This window comes from Myxocyprinus asiaticus, chromosome 24 (genome assembly GCF_019703515.2).
Source record: "Myxocyprinus asiaticus isolate MX2 ecotype Aquarium Trade chromosome 24, UBuf_Myxa_2, whole genome shotgun sequence".
Classification (NCBI taxonomy): domain Eukaryota; kingdom Metazoa; phylum Chordata; class Actinopteri; order Cypriniformes; family Catostomidae; genus Myxocyprinus; species Myxocyprinus asiaticus.
Genome location: NC_059367.1, coordinates 18,298,348 through 18,314,697, shown reverse-complemented (window position 1 = coordinate 18,314,697; position 16,350 = coordinate 18,298,348). Strand labels below are relative to the sequence as shown.

At 39.2% G+C, this 16,350-nt stretch overlaps 1 protein-coding gene across 3 annotated transcripts in view; it reads left to right on the top strand.

The window, feature by feature from the left end:
- The first annotated feature begins 6,618 nt into the window (after nucleotides 1-6,618).
- Nucleotides 6,619-16,350, top strand: part of LOC127414867 (IQ motif and SEC7 domain-containing protein 3-like) — a 35,886-nt gene continuing 26,154 nt past the window's right edge. For all 3 annotated transcript variants that reach the window (XM_051653226.1, XM_051653225.1, XM_051653224.1), the window contains exon 1: nucleotides 6,619-8,222. In XM_051653226.1, the coding sequence (XP_051509186.1) occupies nucleotides 7,726-8,222 (497 nt within the window). In that variant the 5' untranslated portion in view covers nucleotides 6,619-7,725. The remainder of the gene's footprint in view (nucleotides 8,223-16,350) is intronic.

The following is a 16,350-nucleotide window of genomic DNA, read 5'->3' as shown; positions in this document are numbered from 1 at the left end:
TTTGAGAGGTAACAATGTCTTTTATTTTTAGGCTGAGGGCATGTAATGCATAAAAAGACATGGTTGGTATGTGCATGTGTGCTGCTCAGAGAAGCAGAAGGGTGCTGGATGTTGAGCACCAGGGAAATGTCATGTTGACCTTTTTAATCAGCAAGCTAAAGGCTGCTTCAGATGAGATGAGGGTTTGTGTCACTCACATATGAAATATAATCAGCGGTAAGTGTAAGGGCTGTTTATTACAACATCTAATAAGTTACACGTTATACAATACAGTTGGCCTGGATGTTGTGTGCGCGTGTGCTGTGGATATGCTTTATGTATACAGTATACACAACAACTCTCTTAGATCCCTTCAGGCAATTATACAGTACACTATGTATCGGAGAAGCTGCGAATCCATCGATTTCAATGGGGATGATGCATAGCAAGAGTGACATAACATCATGCAGAAATTCGTGCTGTCTGCATCATGAGAAAACTTTAACTTTTGCTGTAATGCACTCTGGCGTAAGCATCCATTGACCGATGAGAATTTCAGAAAGCAGGTCCAGTTGTGCCTTTGGAAATGCAATTTGCTATATTCCCGTTTGATTTCAAACTGACACAGCTCTTTTCACACCCTTAAAGCGGATCTTATGCACTCTGATCTTTCAAATGCTTCATCAGAGCTTTTTTTTTTTACGTGTAATTTATGTGATTTAGCAACATTCTTGTTAATGTTTGAACAATATTCCTATCAACAAATCAGATTGTACGGTTAGGGTTAGGTTTAGATTTACCTGGATTTAGGCCTTTATGCAGAGAAAATCAAATTTACATGAGCATTCATATAGGGTGCCATAATAATTCCTGGATTAATTTATTTTTTATTATACAAATGACTGTTGACAAAATGTCCATCATCCCTCCTGCTTATATGCTGCCCTCGGTTTTACCCCTTAAACTCTGGTGCATTTTTGGGCCGCCTGCAATTTTTCACACTCAAATTTATAAGCTCACCATTCACAAATACTGTAGACTAATTGCAGAAAACACCCCAATTTAAAAAATAAGACTCAAATTATTAATAAATAATACTGAATATGTTTACAATTTTAGGATTGACAAAGTAAAAATTTGCTAATTTTGTAGAAAACTGCCTAAGGTAAGAGCAGATATAAAGTTTGTGGCTATTTGGGGCTTAAAGCTGCAGTGATCGGCGCATAAAAGAGATGTTTGTATTTGATGAGAAATCATATAAAAAGTATCATATATCATATTTCACTTTGTGATTCTTTTGAAAATCTTTCGAACTGTGGTATCAGGGCTAAAAAAAAAAAAAAACACGTTATAGTCACATTACTGAGAATGAGAGCGTTCATTTGATATATGACGTGTCCATTTAAGTGCAATGTGAAATACTTTTATTTTCATATTAATATTTCTACCACATTACCTCTAAGTGGCGCTTATTTGCGACGTGGCTGTTTTCAGGCCTTATTTTGTTACTTTATATGCATAAATGCAAAAGTTGTTCTATGGCAAGTTCAGATTCTAAGCTTTCGAATAATACTGTACATACTGTATGTATCCAGGGATTTTCACGTTTTAAGCGTAAACTTCCTTCACAATATAGCGCCCCCCAACATACTTGGGTATCATGTGTGGCATTTAAAGTTAAGATCCACTATGATTGCTTGTTCGCCATTTCCATTTCTTGAGCTTCATCCATTGACTGCTCACAGTAAGACTTTAGATTTGAGTCATGGAGGCACTGATATAATATACTACATGATTTTCTGTGAAACCTGTCAACTGACTAGCCCAAAATCTGCAGACTGGAGCTGACTAAGGTCTAAAATCTGCATTAAAGGGGTCATGAATTGGAAAATCAAACTTGTGAGTTCATAGCACTATAAAACATTTCAGAACCAAAAACTTCTTCGTTAGTCCAAAAAAGGCTTTATTGAAACCAAGGTGCCAAAATGGCTTGTTCTCTACTTCCTCCTCACTAATATGTCATAGTGAGGTATTACATCAGCACAGGCCAGCCTCTGCATAAACAGATCAACGCCTACTTTATCATCGACACCGCTTAGGCCCGCCCGCTGGTCTTGCGGTTAGAGCAGAGCGGTGAGATTATTTTTGTAGCAACAGGTGTCACGATGGCCACGAAGATGTCAAGACGTTGTGTAGTGTAATCCAGATTTAAGTGCCATTGTCACTTTACAATGGGACAACAAATGGACCAGAACATATGAAGCCACCACAGCTCTGCAGAGCACATTTCAGACAGATCCACTGTAAAACTATGTGATATGGATATGAAGCTCCTTATATAACATGTTTCTCATTGTGAATGAATAGTTAAAGAAAAGGAAATGCTCCTAAAGTGTTTAAAGAGGGAGTGGAATGCCCAGAGTGAGAGAACAAACGCTATGGTTGCCCTGTTGGGGGAGAGAAAGAGATGGGGAGGGTTGAAAACCTGACAGTAGTTTTGAAGCTCAGATCTTCACAATGTTCTCCTGCATTATCTTTCTGACAAGTGTCAGTATTTTACATCAAAGAACAAGCGAGAGACGGAAAACAGGGAAGGAAGATGGAAGGGAATTAAGAGGAAAGAAATAATGTTGAAAAGAACAAAAGAGGGAACAGACAGACAGACGCCTTTACAATGAAGAGAGGCATTAAAATACACAGAGAATTATGCAGTTGAATAATTAAGGCTGCTGTGTGGGAGAGTAAAAAAATGAAATGCATTTCTCTTTCTCGATCACTCCTCCATCCCTCTTCTCCTCCGCATGCACCTCTTACATAAACAGTGGATATCAGCATGCTCAGTATATGAGCAAAGCGTGCACAATTCACCCATCTAGAGTGCGGATGTACTTTTTTGCATGTGAACTTTTAAGAAGAGAGCAGCTGAAATGAACCGATGAAGCAATGATGCAGAATGGTGTGTGGATGGCTAAAGATTAATTCTGGACCCACATGGTACACAAATACCACCATAAACACTCACAAGGGAGCTCAGTGTCTGTGTATCAAAACCTAATGAGCTGCCAAACTAGACTAGACAGCAATTTGGGCATCAATAAGCGTGTTAGGAAGCTAACTTTTATATAGCCTTGTGTGAGCTTATGTGTCTATGCTGAACATGGGGGGATTCTCACGAAACCTGACAAGATCCTAGTCATATGTATCCCCAAATCAATAGAAAAAATATTAATTTATATTTTGCATAAAAACAACAAAGCCTACATTTAGGACCATTAAGATTTTTTTGCATTGTGACATGAATTAAGCACATTTAATCCCCCCAATTCTCATTACTGCAACACACCAGAACATTTTACTTTTACTACTCCAACTGTTTTCGATGATGACTCTCATTACCGTAACACAGTCCTTTTTACTGTATTACAGTAAAACAAATCCTGCTATACAATCATTTTTCCCCCTTTTAAATCTAAAAGCTATTTTAAAGCTAAAATTATGTATAAATACTTTATAAAATTGATAGTTTCGATGATAGGCACCATGATTCGGATTGCCGCTGGACTGTTTTCTGATTTCGGTCCCCATAAGAGTCCCCTGTTCACTGTGTAAAGTGCTTTGAGTGTAGTGTCAGAAAAGTGCTATATAAATGTAACATTCGTTCATTCATTCATTCAAAAACTACCAAAACGAGTAATCCAGAGGGAGGACAACAGCCATTTTAAGTTGCAGTAAAAATTAGTTCAAGCTCAATGTGTGTGTGCAGTTTGAACAAGTTATTATCACCATAGCTAACTTCCATCGCTTCATGTCATCGCAACTCTGTAAAGTATCGGCACTCTGGAGCCAAAAACAGGCTTCAGTTTTGAATCATGAAACATTTCCGCTTTCAGGAAAAAGGTGAATAGCTGTGCTTTATTTACGGTAAAGCATAGCTTCTAAAGCATAATCTTTTTTCCTTTTTATTTTGGAGTAAAATATGACCCGGACACTTTCTTGACAGGTTTTGTGAATAACGATGTGTCTTTCTACCCTGAACATGCACTACTACAACGATAAAGTAAGCCACAACACTACTAGCGTTAGCCTACTTTTCTACATGTGCTTAGCACATCCCTTTCTCTCACACTCAGTTCAGCAGTGACTCATGCTGCGTTCCATTTGTCTCGGAAGTCGGAGCTCAGGACTCGGATCGACGTCATATCCGTTAAAAAAAACAAGAAATCCGAGTTGGATGCGTTCCATTACACACAACACGACAAGTCGGAAAAAAAGAGGGACGCCTCCAGGAAAGTAATTGTTGCAATAGCTCTTTTGGAGTACAGAGAACTACAAAATAAGTATGCCCTTCACCTAAGAGACCTCGAGGAAGATGACAGAAAGCGGAGAAGGTATGTTAATGTTTCCGCGTATTTGATTGTATCAAAACATGTTAACCACGTTTTAATCGAACCATCTGTGTAAACAAAGGACAATGCCCTATGGAAGTACAAACGTATATTTGCAATATAAATTTGCCTAACAGGGTTTGTGTAAACGGTTTTACGGTTTGTAACGTTAGGCAGTGTTGTTGTAGCAACATTGACCATTGTTCTTGTAGCAGCAGCGACCATTGTTGTTGTTAGCAGCAGCGACCTAGCCAATTTTAGCTGTACCAGTTTATAAACAACACATTACGTGGTAATTCACGCATAACAGGATCATAGCAACATGCCTATAGGCAATGGTAATACAGTATTGTGAAGACTTACTAAATTGGACACAAAAAAGACAAAAGTGCTAAAAAAAACTTTAAACCCACAGCATACTACAGTCAATGCTCTTCGCAGCCACCTTGCTTTCTGAACTCGGGGTCCTCTGAGTTCGTCCGACTTTCCGAGTATGGATTCCGACATCGGGGGGTCTCGGAACTCGGAAAATAACTCGGAGCTCCAACTTCCGAGACAAATGGAATGCACGATAAGGCATGGAGAGAGGGAGAGAAAGAGAGGGAGAGAGAGGGGGCAGGACGTGTGGGTGGAAGAAAGAAAAAAATGGATGGTTTAATGTGGGTGCTGAATAGAGTGAGAGCTGAAGCATGCTGCCGAAAAACATGAGAGTGATTCAGCACATGGAACATCCAAAAATTGCTGGAAAGGTGGCATCTATTTGTCCATGATTTTTGCTGCAGCAGACAGTATAACACTGAATACATATTTCATGTTTAACAGGGGATCACAATGTCATCATTTAAGATGACATTTACTGTTTTTATATGAATATAGCACCTGTTGCTGACTAACATTAAAATGAGGATGTGTTGAATGAGCGCCTCAATGTAAACACTTCTGCTTGCTTTCTTTTTCTGCAGAGTAAATGCACCACACAGTCTTCAGTGTGAATCTTGAGGTGTGTGTTTGTGTGTGTGTGTGTGTGTGAGAGAGAGAGAGAGAGAGAGAGAGAGAGAGAGCGAGAGAGAGACGGAAAACTGCACTCATTTCGGCTCAGCGCAAGGAGCAGCTCTCCCGTTGAATTAAATGTAACTTGTTCCAAAATGGCCGACCATGGCAACACAGTTTCCCCAGCATGTTCCTCTAGCGCTGCGCGCTCGGACCAACGTCAGAGACTCGATAGAAAGAAAAACCATATATCCTCTCTGTGACTCACGCAAATGAATTTAACCCCTGCTTCACCCTTTTACCACAGCTCTGAGAGCTCTGTGTCAGAGGCGCTAGGCATCATCGATATGCTGCGAAACTAGAGAGACACATGCGGACACTGCGGTGAAACCGAATGGCGTAGAGGGGCGCCAGGTGCAGGAGAGTCCAGGGAGCATCACTGGGGAATGGACCCGACTAATGCACACCTGCTCAACTTGTGAGCCGTTCATTCATAAGAGAATATCCTTAGTCACTGGCATCAATAATTCTTGACATCTGCGCGCGCCAACGCGGGTTTTGAGTTTAAGTAGTTGTCATATAACGTTGTTTTCGAAACGTTCATTTAACATTTGTCTAGAAAATGCGTGTAATATCTGTACCTCATCAGCATGGACCGTGTTATTTAATGATCTCGCGTGGATTGGCTTGACACTGCGTGGACACGCGCGCCTGGACGCTGTACGTTCTGTATTGCGCGTCTCAGATGTTTCAAGACCAGTGCGCCTTTGCGCTGATTACACAAAGCGACAAAAATGCGACAGCCTGTGGATACATCCTACTGCAATGATTGTATTTATACTCGATGTTGTATACTGTTGACAAGGACGCGCTACGGACCAATTGCGGAGATTTAACGCACGGGAACAGAAGATCAGTAATATTTTCCCGTTTAAATGATAAAAGCTCAAAAACATTGTTGGAGCGTCGAATTGGAGATTGAAACGACTTTGATGGCATAGTGTTGGGACGCACTGTAGATATCACTTTATTATCGCAACAGCTGTACGCATTCGAGAAGCGCAATTGTCTTTGAGGTCTCCTGTAATGCTGTCTGGGCAATAAGTGAGAAACCGCGCGTGAGTACAAATCAAAAGCGTGTATGAAATACTGATACGAAGATAAGTGCTATTATTTTAAATGGACAGAGGTTTGGGTTCAGAAATTATTAAATGAAGATATGAATTATTGGTGCAACGCTAAGAGATAGCTTTGGTGAGGAAAATAAAAGGGGAGACAAGAAATGTGTTTTATGAAATAGCCAAATATTGTGTTGAAGGGACTTTGCAAGGAGTTGAAATGCATCGTGAGGGAAATCTTTGTCCAGGTAATCTGTCATGGCTTTAAGATGCGTTTAAATAAAATGAACAATATTAATGGCTTGAATGATGAGAGCACGCTATTGTAATGAGGGTGAGAAGAAGATAACGGGGAACTGGGTTGTTCTGAAAGACATGCGCACACCTCCCACAAGCCAATTTAGCCTGGCAGTGGATTTATCGAAACAACTTTTGGCACCTGGATCTCCCTTTCCATCTTGATCGCCTTTGGATGGAATGACTCGTACAGAAAATGTCTCCCAAACACTTCAGGCTGGAATATGAGTCATGCATAGACCACAACTAGAAAGAGTCTTCACAGCTGCAATGATTTGGTGTTGTTTGATGTTCAACTCCACATCTGAAAAGTGAAAAGGAAGCGGACATGCACCGGAGAAATGGATAAAAAGCAAAATCAGCATTGCCTCCTGTCTCATGGATTTGTGCTGACTTAGCTTTTTGTGGTATATCCTTGCCTTGGAGAAATGACGCTGTAAGTCTTGGATGTTCTGTGACTGTGTTTTCTCATTTTTATTACCTTATGGGAGGAAAATTAAAGCATAGATGTCAATTTTGTTTTGCTCATTGCTAAAGAAAATGTTCATTTCTCCAAAATGACTTGGATCTCAACTCAATAATTCCATGGTGGCAATGGAAAAATGGCACACTTGACATCTACACGCTGACACACATAAACATTCACATCCTTTATAAACAAACATAAGAATCCTCTAATTATTGTTCTTTGTATGTCAATGCAAAATCCCATTATGGAATTCCCTTACCACCTGAGTTCGGTACTGTGACTGCCAAAGCTGCATCTGACTTTGAAGTAGCCTCATTTTGAAAGTGACCACAATTCAGCTCTGGTAACACTTTTCTAAAACCTTCACATTTCCCTCTCTCCCCCCCACCCGCGCCACGTGGGGGGGAGAGCTTCCTCCTCTGGGGTGACCCCAGAAGTGTGTCCCCCTCAGCCCAGCAGACAGTGACTGTCACACAGGTCTGTCAGCATGGATGCTGGGCAGGGCAGCCCGGAGAACCCCAACCGGGCAGTGGAGTACCTGCTGGAGCTCAACAACATCATCGAGAGCCAACAGAAGCTTTTGGAAACACAGCGGCGGCGCATTGAGGAGCTGGAAGTGCAACTGGACCGACTCAGCCAGGAGAACAAGGACCTGCGGCTGGACCGACAGCCCTGCCCGCCCCCACCACCACCCCCCATCCACCCCACCCAGACGGCCACAGCCCACGCTCCAGCATCCACCAACATCTACTCCAATAAGAGCCACAACAGTGGCCCTATCCCCATCCCCATCCCTGCTCCAGCACCTCTACCCCCACCTCCACCTGTACCGCCACGGGACCGCCGCACCAATGCCAATGCACACACAAAGCTTGGCCAGAGCCTGTTGTCTGGACCCAATGCCACGGAGAGAGAAAGGGAACGAGACAGGGAAAGAGAGAGAGACGGTGCCGGTACCAGTTTGGGCAGCTCTCTACCGAGACAGTAAGTGCAAGCCTGGGGGCTTTTTTACTGCATTGCTGAGGACAAAGTACAGTCTCAACAGCCCAGTGCTGACTGTTTGGGTAACTGTCGATCAAGAGTGCATGTTTGCATGTGAAAGTTAAAGATTGTATATAAATGTGTAAAAAGGATGTTTGTGTGAAAGATAAACAAAACATAAACAGTTATGTAATAGATACATGTTTATGCAAGTATGGGTAAGCAGGCCGCTAGCACACATCTGATTCAACTCATCAGTTCCTTAGGCTCTGAATGGACCCTTTTCACATTTCTGGATTTGAAACATGGAAATAGGGTATAGCGGGGTAACTTTTATAGCGGTTAATGGGAGACCACAGCAAATATTTTTACATACATTTTTGAATTCCCATTTGCTCCAACAGCAAAGGAATAAAATAAATTATTACATTTCCATGACTTTCAATTAGAGGAAAAATTGAAGAGCGGTGGATTATGGCAGTCAGATCAGAGAAAGATGCCAAATTTAGCATCTGTATTTAAAAACCCTATTGCATCAGTGATGATGTTAGGGTAATATAATATTAGTATATTATAAATGTACACTAAATTATATAAAAAAATGAAAATAAACATTTTGCAAGATTTACACTGCTAAATAGGTGGCAACCCGTCATCACAGTCTGTGAAAAGGGTCTATTGGGTGTGTCCAGTAAGGGAGACATCCAAACATATAGTGTTAGGAGGACTACGGAACCATAATTTGGAGACACTGCTGTATATAGTTCCAGCCACTTCTTACAAGAGTATTTTACCAGCCTTTTGATTACACTGGGAATGGTGGTGCAGAACTAAGTCTCAGAAGTAAGAAGTCAGATCCCAGAGAAAAGAAAGTACCTCTGTCCTTTCACAGGGTGTCTTTCCTCTTCTCACCCTGTATGTATTACAAAACTGAAAACAGTCTGTCACAATAGTGCTGTTTCCGGGCCATTGGACAAGCAGCTGGCAGTGTTATCGAGCCTGAACTTTACATAAGTTGACAGACTCTCACCTGTGTCTGACCTTATCTGGACAGACTTGGGCTGCTGGGACTTTGGCAAACTGACAGGCTGATGTCATGGGGGCATGGGACTGAATAAGCATGCTAAAACTGATACAAATGTAAGGTTATTGAACCAGGATTAGATTGGGCTATATTAGCAAAGATTTGTGGAAACGAAGTCAGTGTCTCAGGATTTTTAGCTCTATTATACTATAAAACTAGCCTCTAAAGGGATAGTAAATGAAAATTTTGCCATCATTTACTCACCCTCAAATTGTTCCAGACCGATATGACTTTCTTTCTTGGAACACAGAAGGATATATTTAATGAAAGTGAATGGTTACTACTAACACAGTAAATGATGGCATAGTTGTCATTTTTGGATAAACTATTCCTTTAAGTCCACATCAAGCGCCATTTATGACAGGGCCTACAGTAAGTAGGTTGTTGTTAAACTGGTGCTACTAACCTGACCTAATGCGTCAGTCACGAGTCGCCTATGTAACCATGTATTGAATAAAGGGGCTAAAAATGCCATTTTTTTTTGTGGATAATGCAACGGACCAGGATATGATGTCATGTGGGAGGGCTTCTGGTATAAATAGTGTTGTCAGTTGATTAAATTGTAATCGCAATTAATCGCATCATTTTTTTGTAGTTAATCGCAATTAATCACAGATTTTGAAAGGCGTTATTGGGTGGCAATGCCAGTGTCAAGCACCACTTTAAACTCCACATGAAAAGCGCTTGCAGATAAAAACGTCTCATTCTGCATTTTGGTGATAGTTAAGACTTGACGTGCTTCTTTGGTAATTAAAATGCACCTTACATAGGCTGAAAAATACTGGATTTCTATCACAAGTCCCATCTGGGCTTGTTTTGTACATCACATAGCATTAAGTGCTCCTTCCCCATCATTTGATCACTTACACGGAAGCGTGTTGCGTGTGTGTTGTGAAACGTGCATCGGTGTAATGACTCCGGGTGGACACATTAAAAGGGTTCCGCACTTCTAACAAGTGTTTATGCTGGTTTATGCTGTATTAATGGTAAATGCGTTAATCGTGATTAAGAAAATTAAACATGTTAAACTTTTTTAATCGATCGCATGTTTTAAAGCGTTTATTTTGACAGCTCTAGGAGTTAGTCAACAATACATAACAAATAAAAAAAAAATATTGTTAAAAGTGTTAAAATATATTGCATATTGTCTACTCACGTTCCTGCACCAATAAAACACGCAGCTTTGAAATATGTATTCTTTGAATTGGGCAAAGAGCTCAGCGCATAACGTTTCAATCTTCTGTTGGTCAAATGTCCTCTTGTCATACGGATTTGCAGGCCAGAGTTCACCAAACTTGAACTTTAAATAAGCAACGTAAATTTAAAACATTTATTCGCATGAGGTTGCGTTTCCAGTTTCCAGCATTCGGATACATTTGAGTTTGAGTGAATGGAGCGCGTAGTGTAGTTTGACCGCACCTTAAGTGTGTCAGGGTCTCTAAAACAACTAAACATTTGCATGCTAATGCCTGTCAGTAGTCATGTGCATACCTGTCAATAACTTCAAAACTGTCAATATCAATCCTAGCATATGCTGCATCAACATGCTTCATATAAAATCATAGAGAGATAGATGGTACAAAAGTGTAGATGGACACTCCTTGTGCTGATGACAGCTGGTTTGTTTGTCTCTTTCCCTGCATTGCTGAGGAATCGACCTCTCCATTGCACCTCTGATCGCTCCCGCCTGTAGTTTGCATTTGATTCATTCCCATCAGAGTGCACAATGCATACAGATGCATACTTGAGCAGGTCTGGGGGAGATTTGGCCCATCTTATATGGATTAGACTCGCGTGGCCAGAAGAAGACTGCATTATAGGGTTTACTTTAGCGTTTTGGATGGTTTGGTGTGGAGATTTGTTTTTATGTATGATCGGGCCACTGTGTAGGAGAGGTTGTTATTAAAATTCAGTGCAAAGTCAGATTGTGGATCAACTTGTGTGGGAGAGTGAAGCATAGAGTCAGAGAGAGAGAGAGATTGCAGAATACATTGCACATTGCATCCTTTTTGTGTTTCTCACTTTCCATCTTTTTCTCCTTCAATTCTCTTTTATTTTTCTCTCTCTCATGCAGTGTTTTCCAATGTAATTTTTTCTTGAAGGGAAATAAAATACTTAAAATACTGAATATTTTACCATAGTCCTTGCATAGCCACAGTGTTACTATATACAGTAGTAACCACAGTTTAATTGTGGTATTTGTAGTAAGACCATAGTTACCACGTGACACCTTTAATGCTTGGCACAGATGGAATCCTCCATTTTCTATTTCTTTTCAATCGGTGGAATTCTATGGAATTTATTTAAACATGGTGAAGTGTGTTAAATGAGCTGGAGTCTCTGTACTTCACTCTTATTCATGAATAAAACCAGAAAGCATAATGAAATTAGTCAAAATACCTAATAAACAAACATGCAAGGGACCGGGGATGTGTAGAACTTCACTAATGATGAGTGTTCCATGGACAAAGATTCTGTGTAGGCCTACGTATTACCATGGATAGATCGAATTAAACTATGGCTACATCCACATTAATCTGGATACAATTGAAAACAGCATTTTTGTTTTCGAAACGCTCTCTGTCCACACTGACGTTTTCAAGCATTTTCCAAAAGTTCCTCATCCACAATGAAACGTATGAAAAAAAAAAAAAAAAATCGCCATTCCGTGTACCATAGAACTTGAAAAGCAATTGTCCTCATGTTCCTATACCAGACAGCAAATCCGAGTAAACTTGCCATCGCCTTTGAAGGCATGCAATGTGAAGGTTGTACAAAGTAACATTTATCTTTAACAACGCTATCAAAGTGAATATTAGGCACAACAACGACGCTACAACATGGGCCACAATCTAAATCATTTTGGGTTGAATGGATCTGTGTAACGACAACAAATACATTTCAGATATCTCCATTTCCCTGTGCACACTGCAACGCGAAGACAGCGTTTTCCAATTTATCCACTTGGGAGAGCGATTTCGAAAAATCTCAATTTTCGCTATCAAAAACTCAGTTTGGACGGAAGGCCAAAACGTAGAGAAAACGATACGTTTCCAAATGAAAAAGTATTAATGTGTATGTGGCCTAATACTTTTATCAAACAAACAGTAAATTGTTTTTGTTATGAAATTGGTAGCATAAATGGAACTGGTGTAGTCTGCATTGTGTGTTTAATGGAACTGAATAGACACTGGACATCCGTGGTTGGGTCGACTCTCAATTTAATCTAATAATAAAAATTGTATTTATTATTATTATTATTTTTTTAAACTGTCTTAAACCTGTGCGCGGTTTGATTTTGATGATGTGGGGTGTAAGAGACAGAAGATGAAAATGAAATATAGCTGTAAACAAGTCAAAACAAGAAAATAATCAAATATATGTGGAAAAATAATGACACGCCTATGAATTAAAGGAAAAATAAAATACATGAATGAAAAGATGAAATTAGATTAATTGGAGCCTTGTATAAACCTTTTTTATCTGTTGTATATTCTCTAAAATGATCATAATATAAAAAGAGTAAAAATTAATTTCAATAAAACATAGATGAAAGAAAGGAAGAAAAAACAATTAAAAAGTATAAAAAAATAAGGGCAGGGTATACAAAATATTCAAAAATAAATCAATCATCATAGAAAAAAAGATCAAAAGACTTACAAATATTAATGGTTTTGACAGCCTTCTTATTGTGCAACCTAGATCCAGTTTGGAAGTACTGTTGTAGTTCAGAAAGCAAACATACAAAATGTGTTTCTGGTTAGAAAATGTACATTGCCTTGTTTTTAACCTTCCATCCAGCAAAAACTCCAATAGGGAAGAGGAGGAGCTAAGACAGGAAATTACTGATAAGCACAGAATTGCAGTCAGAAAATTAAAGGGGCAGAGACACACATACACAGACAGGCACATTTGGTACACAATGAACATTATGTGTAATTCTACAAATAAGAAAAACATGTGTATGCCAAATATACTCTCATACCTGTTACATTAACACATTTGGAAACATAACTAAAACTGCCACAGCTGTAAAAAAAATAAATAAATAAATATATATATATATATATATATATATATATATATATATATATATATATATATATATATATATATATATATATATATATATATATATATATATATATATATATATATATATATTTAAAATAGATTCCACTCCCCTAATAAGTAGTATTAAAATACAATATTTTCACCAAAAACACCTTAGCTACCACAGCAGTGTTACTATCAAACAGTTTGGGTAAATGTTTGATCATAAAATTCTCTGGTTACTTTAAATTTCTTTAGTCACACCTCATTGAAACACTGCCTTGGTGTCATGTCCTAACTAATTGAAATTAGCGATGCTAATAACTTAACTAAATGTTTTAGTAGGGTGTCAAGTAGCTCTGCTATTTTCACAATATTGTAGCTTTTCCAGTAGAGAGAACACATAATACTGTTGTGAATCTGAACATCAGAACAATAACTGATGATTTTTTAATGAATAAGGCTATAATTATAGAACTTCTGAATGCAGAATTAAATAATATAATCTGATAGTTGTATATTTAAAAATATTTTTATCCTTAAATAGCTTCAGTGTAGTTAGCTACTTTATTTTTAGTAGCTTGTAGTGTAGCTAACAGTTTTTTTCAAGAGTAACTTGACTGTAGTTTAGCTACTTTAAGTTATTAGTCGCTTGTAGCTTGGAAAGTTTTCAAGCTACAAAGTGGCTTCCCCAACACTGCACTAACAGTCACATAAACAGCAATCTGGTGGATATGGCTGTGTGTTAGCCCTGTGATGGACTGGCCACCTGTCCAGGGTGTTTCCCTGCCTTTGGCCCGAGACAGCTGGGATAGGCTCCAGCACTACCCGCGACCATAGGACAAGCAGCTATAGAAGGTGGATAGATGGATGGATGGCTGTGTGCTAACCCCAGTGGCTGTAGTGTTGCTAGCATTAGCTTGAGATGAAGGCAAATGGCTGGTTTAACCAAAAAGATTTTTGTGTGTTTTAGAGAGTTTGTTGATGAGGTTACAGTAGCAGTCATTTTCCTCTGCATAACTATTTCAGAATCCACTTTTAGCTTTAATCCATTCTTACCTCTTTATTTCCCCATTTATGTGTCCTAATCTGGTGTTCCTCCCCTCCTCGGCCCTCCCTTGGTGTTGAGCAGATGGCACACTGACGTGGCATTCGCCATTTTCTTTAGGGTCGCCTCTTCTCCTTTCACCCATAAGGGTAATTTACAGCATTAACGCCTCTTGTGAGCTCTTTCTCTGTTTAGAACTGTATATTTTGCCCCTTTTTTCTTCCCCTCCCCCCATCAGACACATGACAGTCCAAATGACCCAACTCTGGCGATCGCAATCTCTGAAAGTGTATTACACTCCCTCTCTGGTGTAACTCTCTCTGCTAATGAACAAGTGTAACTACTGCAGTGGGTGAGCTGCTGAGGTGGGATTGTTTCTCAGAATAATTAGCATGCCCTGTGTTAATTACATTTGTCCACTGTAGGGCTGGGCGATATGACGATGTAATCGGATATCGACGATGTCTTACAAAGATCCCGATGTATCCCAAATATATTAAACAGTGGCCAGGGTGTGAAACTAGCACCCGCCACCCGCCACCCGCCAAATGCGTCGAGGCTAAAACCACTTCGCAATCTCCTCATCCAAATGTATTTCATGCGCGGGTAATTTTGTTCATCTACCCGCAATAGGCGGGCGACCTGTTTCGGAGTGACACATGACAAGAAATGCTGTTAGTCAAAAAGACATGCGCTTGAAGAAACACACTTTATTATATTATTAAAAACAGACAAAAGAAAAGCCATCAATGCTTGTGTCTGATTCGCTGTTTGTTCAGAGGCGTGCAGCACGAGCCTGTCTCGTGGAACAAGTGCATGTCATCATGCAGCAAAAGCCTGTCTCGTGGAACAAGCGCATGTAAAGAGTTTTCACTCTTTTTTCTCCATTTCATTCATCTGAAAACTGTTTGAATCTGAATTTTAGTTCGCTTTATTTCCACGTGGTTAGCATGCATTGTGAACGCAACTCTGCAGGTTCAGTAATATATATCTTTGTATTAAAGAAACAAAGACGAAAGTGATTAAATCATAAAGTAATACAAGACACGTTCACCTTAAAACCTAAAATTAAGTTTTATTTTCTTTAGGCAGCATTAACTGTATTACCAAAATGCAATACAAACACAAATTCGATAATTTTGCATAATTTTGGGAACACAAGGGAATTTATTAGGCTTATTTATTTTGATTATTATTGTCTTTACATTTATAATTGTCTTTAGTTCTTAATCTGTAGACTATTAGTAATTTTCCATCTGTGTTGATGGATGCTTGCGTGATGGCAAATGGAGCCGCTGGAGATGGTAGATGTTTGGAATTGGGGAGGTGGTTAAATTAGATTTTTTGATCACTTCGTTATTTTATTGCTTTTTTCATTTAGTTTAAAGTGGAATTTGAATTTAGAAATGTCTTTGTTTATATTTTTCATGTTTCAATAAACAAATACAATTTTTAAAGCAAAATCAGTACCCCCTCTGCAGGGGGGTTGACGATGTAATCGGATATTTTTTACATATCACCCAGCCCTAGTCCACTGAAGGTGGCAATTATTGTCGTAGATGTGAGTCTGTGAGTAATATGCGGGTTGTTGGAGGACTGACAGAGTTTAAGCTATGATGATGTAACTGAATGTCTATGAAGGATCTCACATGTCAGTCAATCCCGACACATGTAGTTCTGTGGAGTAGTCAGTTTCATTAATCAAAGTTACCTTGATTTATTCACTTAATTTTGTCCTCATTTTACAGTTAGTATCTTTGGCATGCACCAGTAACAAAAAGCAATGGTTTGCCAATCTACTCACTGGCATCACAGAAGTGACATACTGTACATTCTTGTGGTGTTGTGGTGGACAAATGTCTACAAAAAACCTTTTGTTTTGTTTTTTTATGTGCTAAAAAACTTTTTTATGCTGGCTTCTCCAGTCACATATTTTCTCCGCCCGA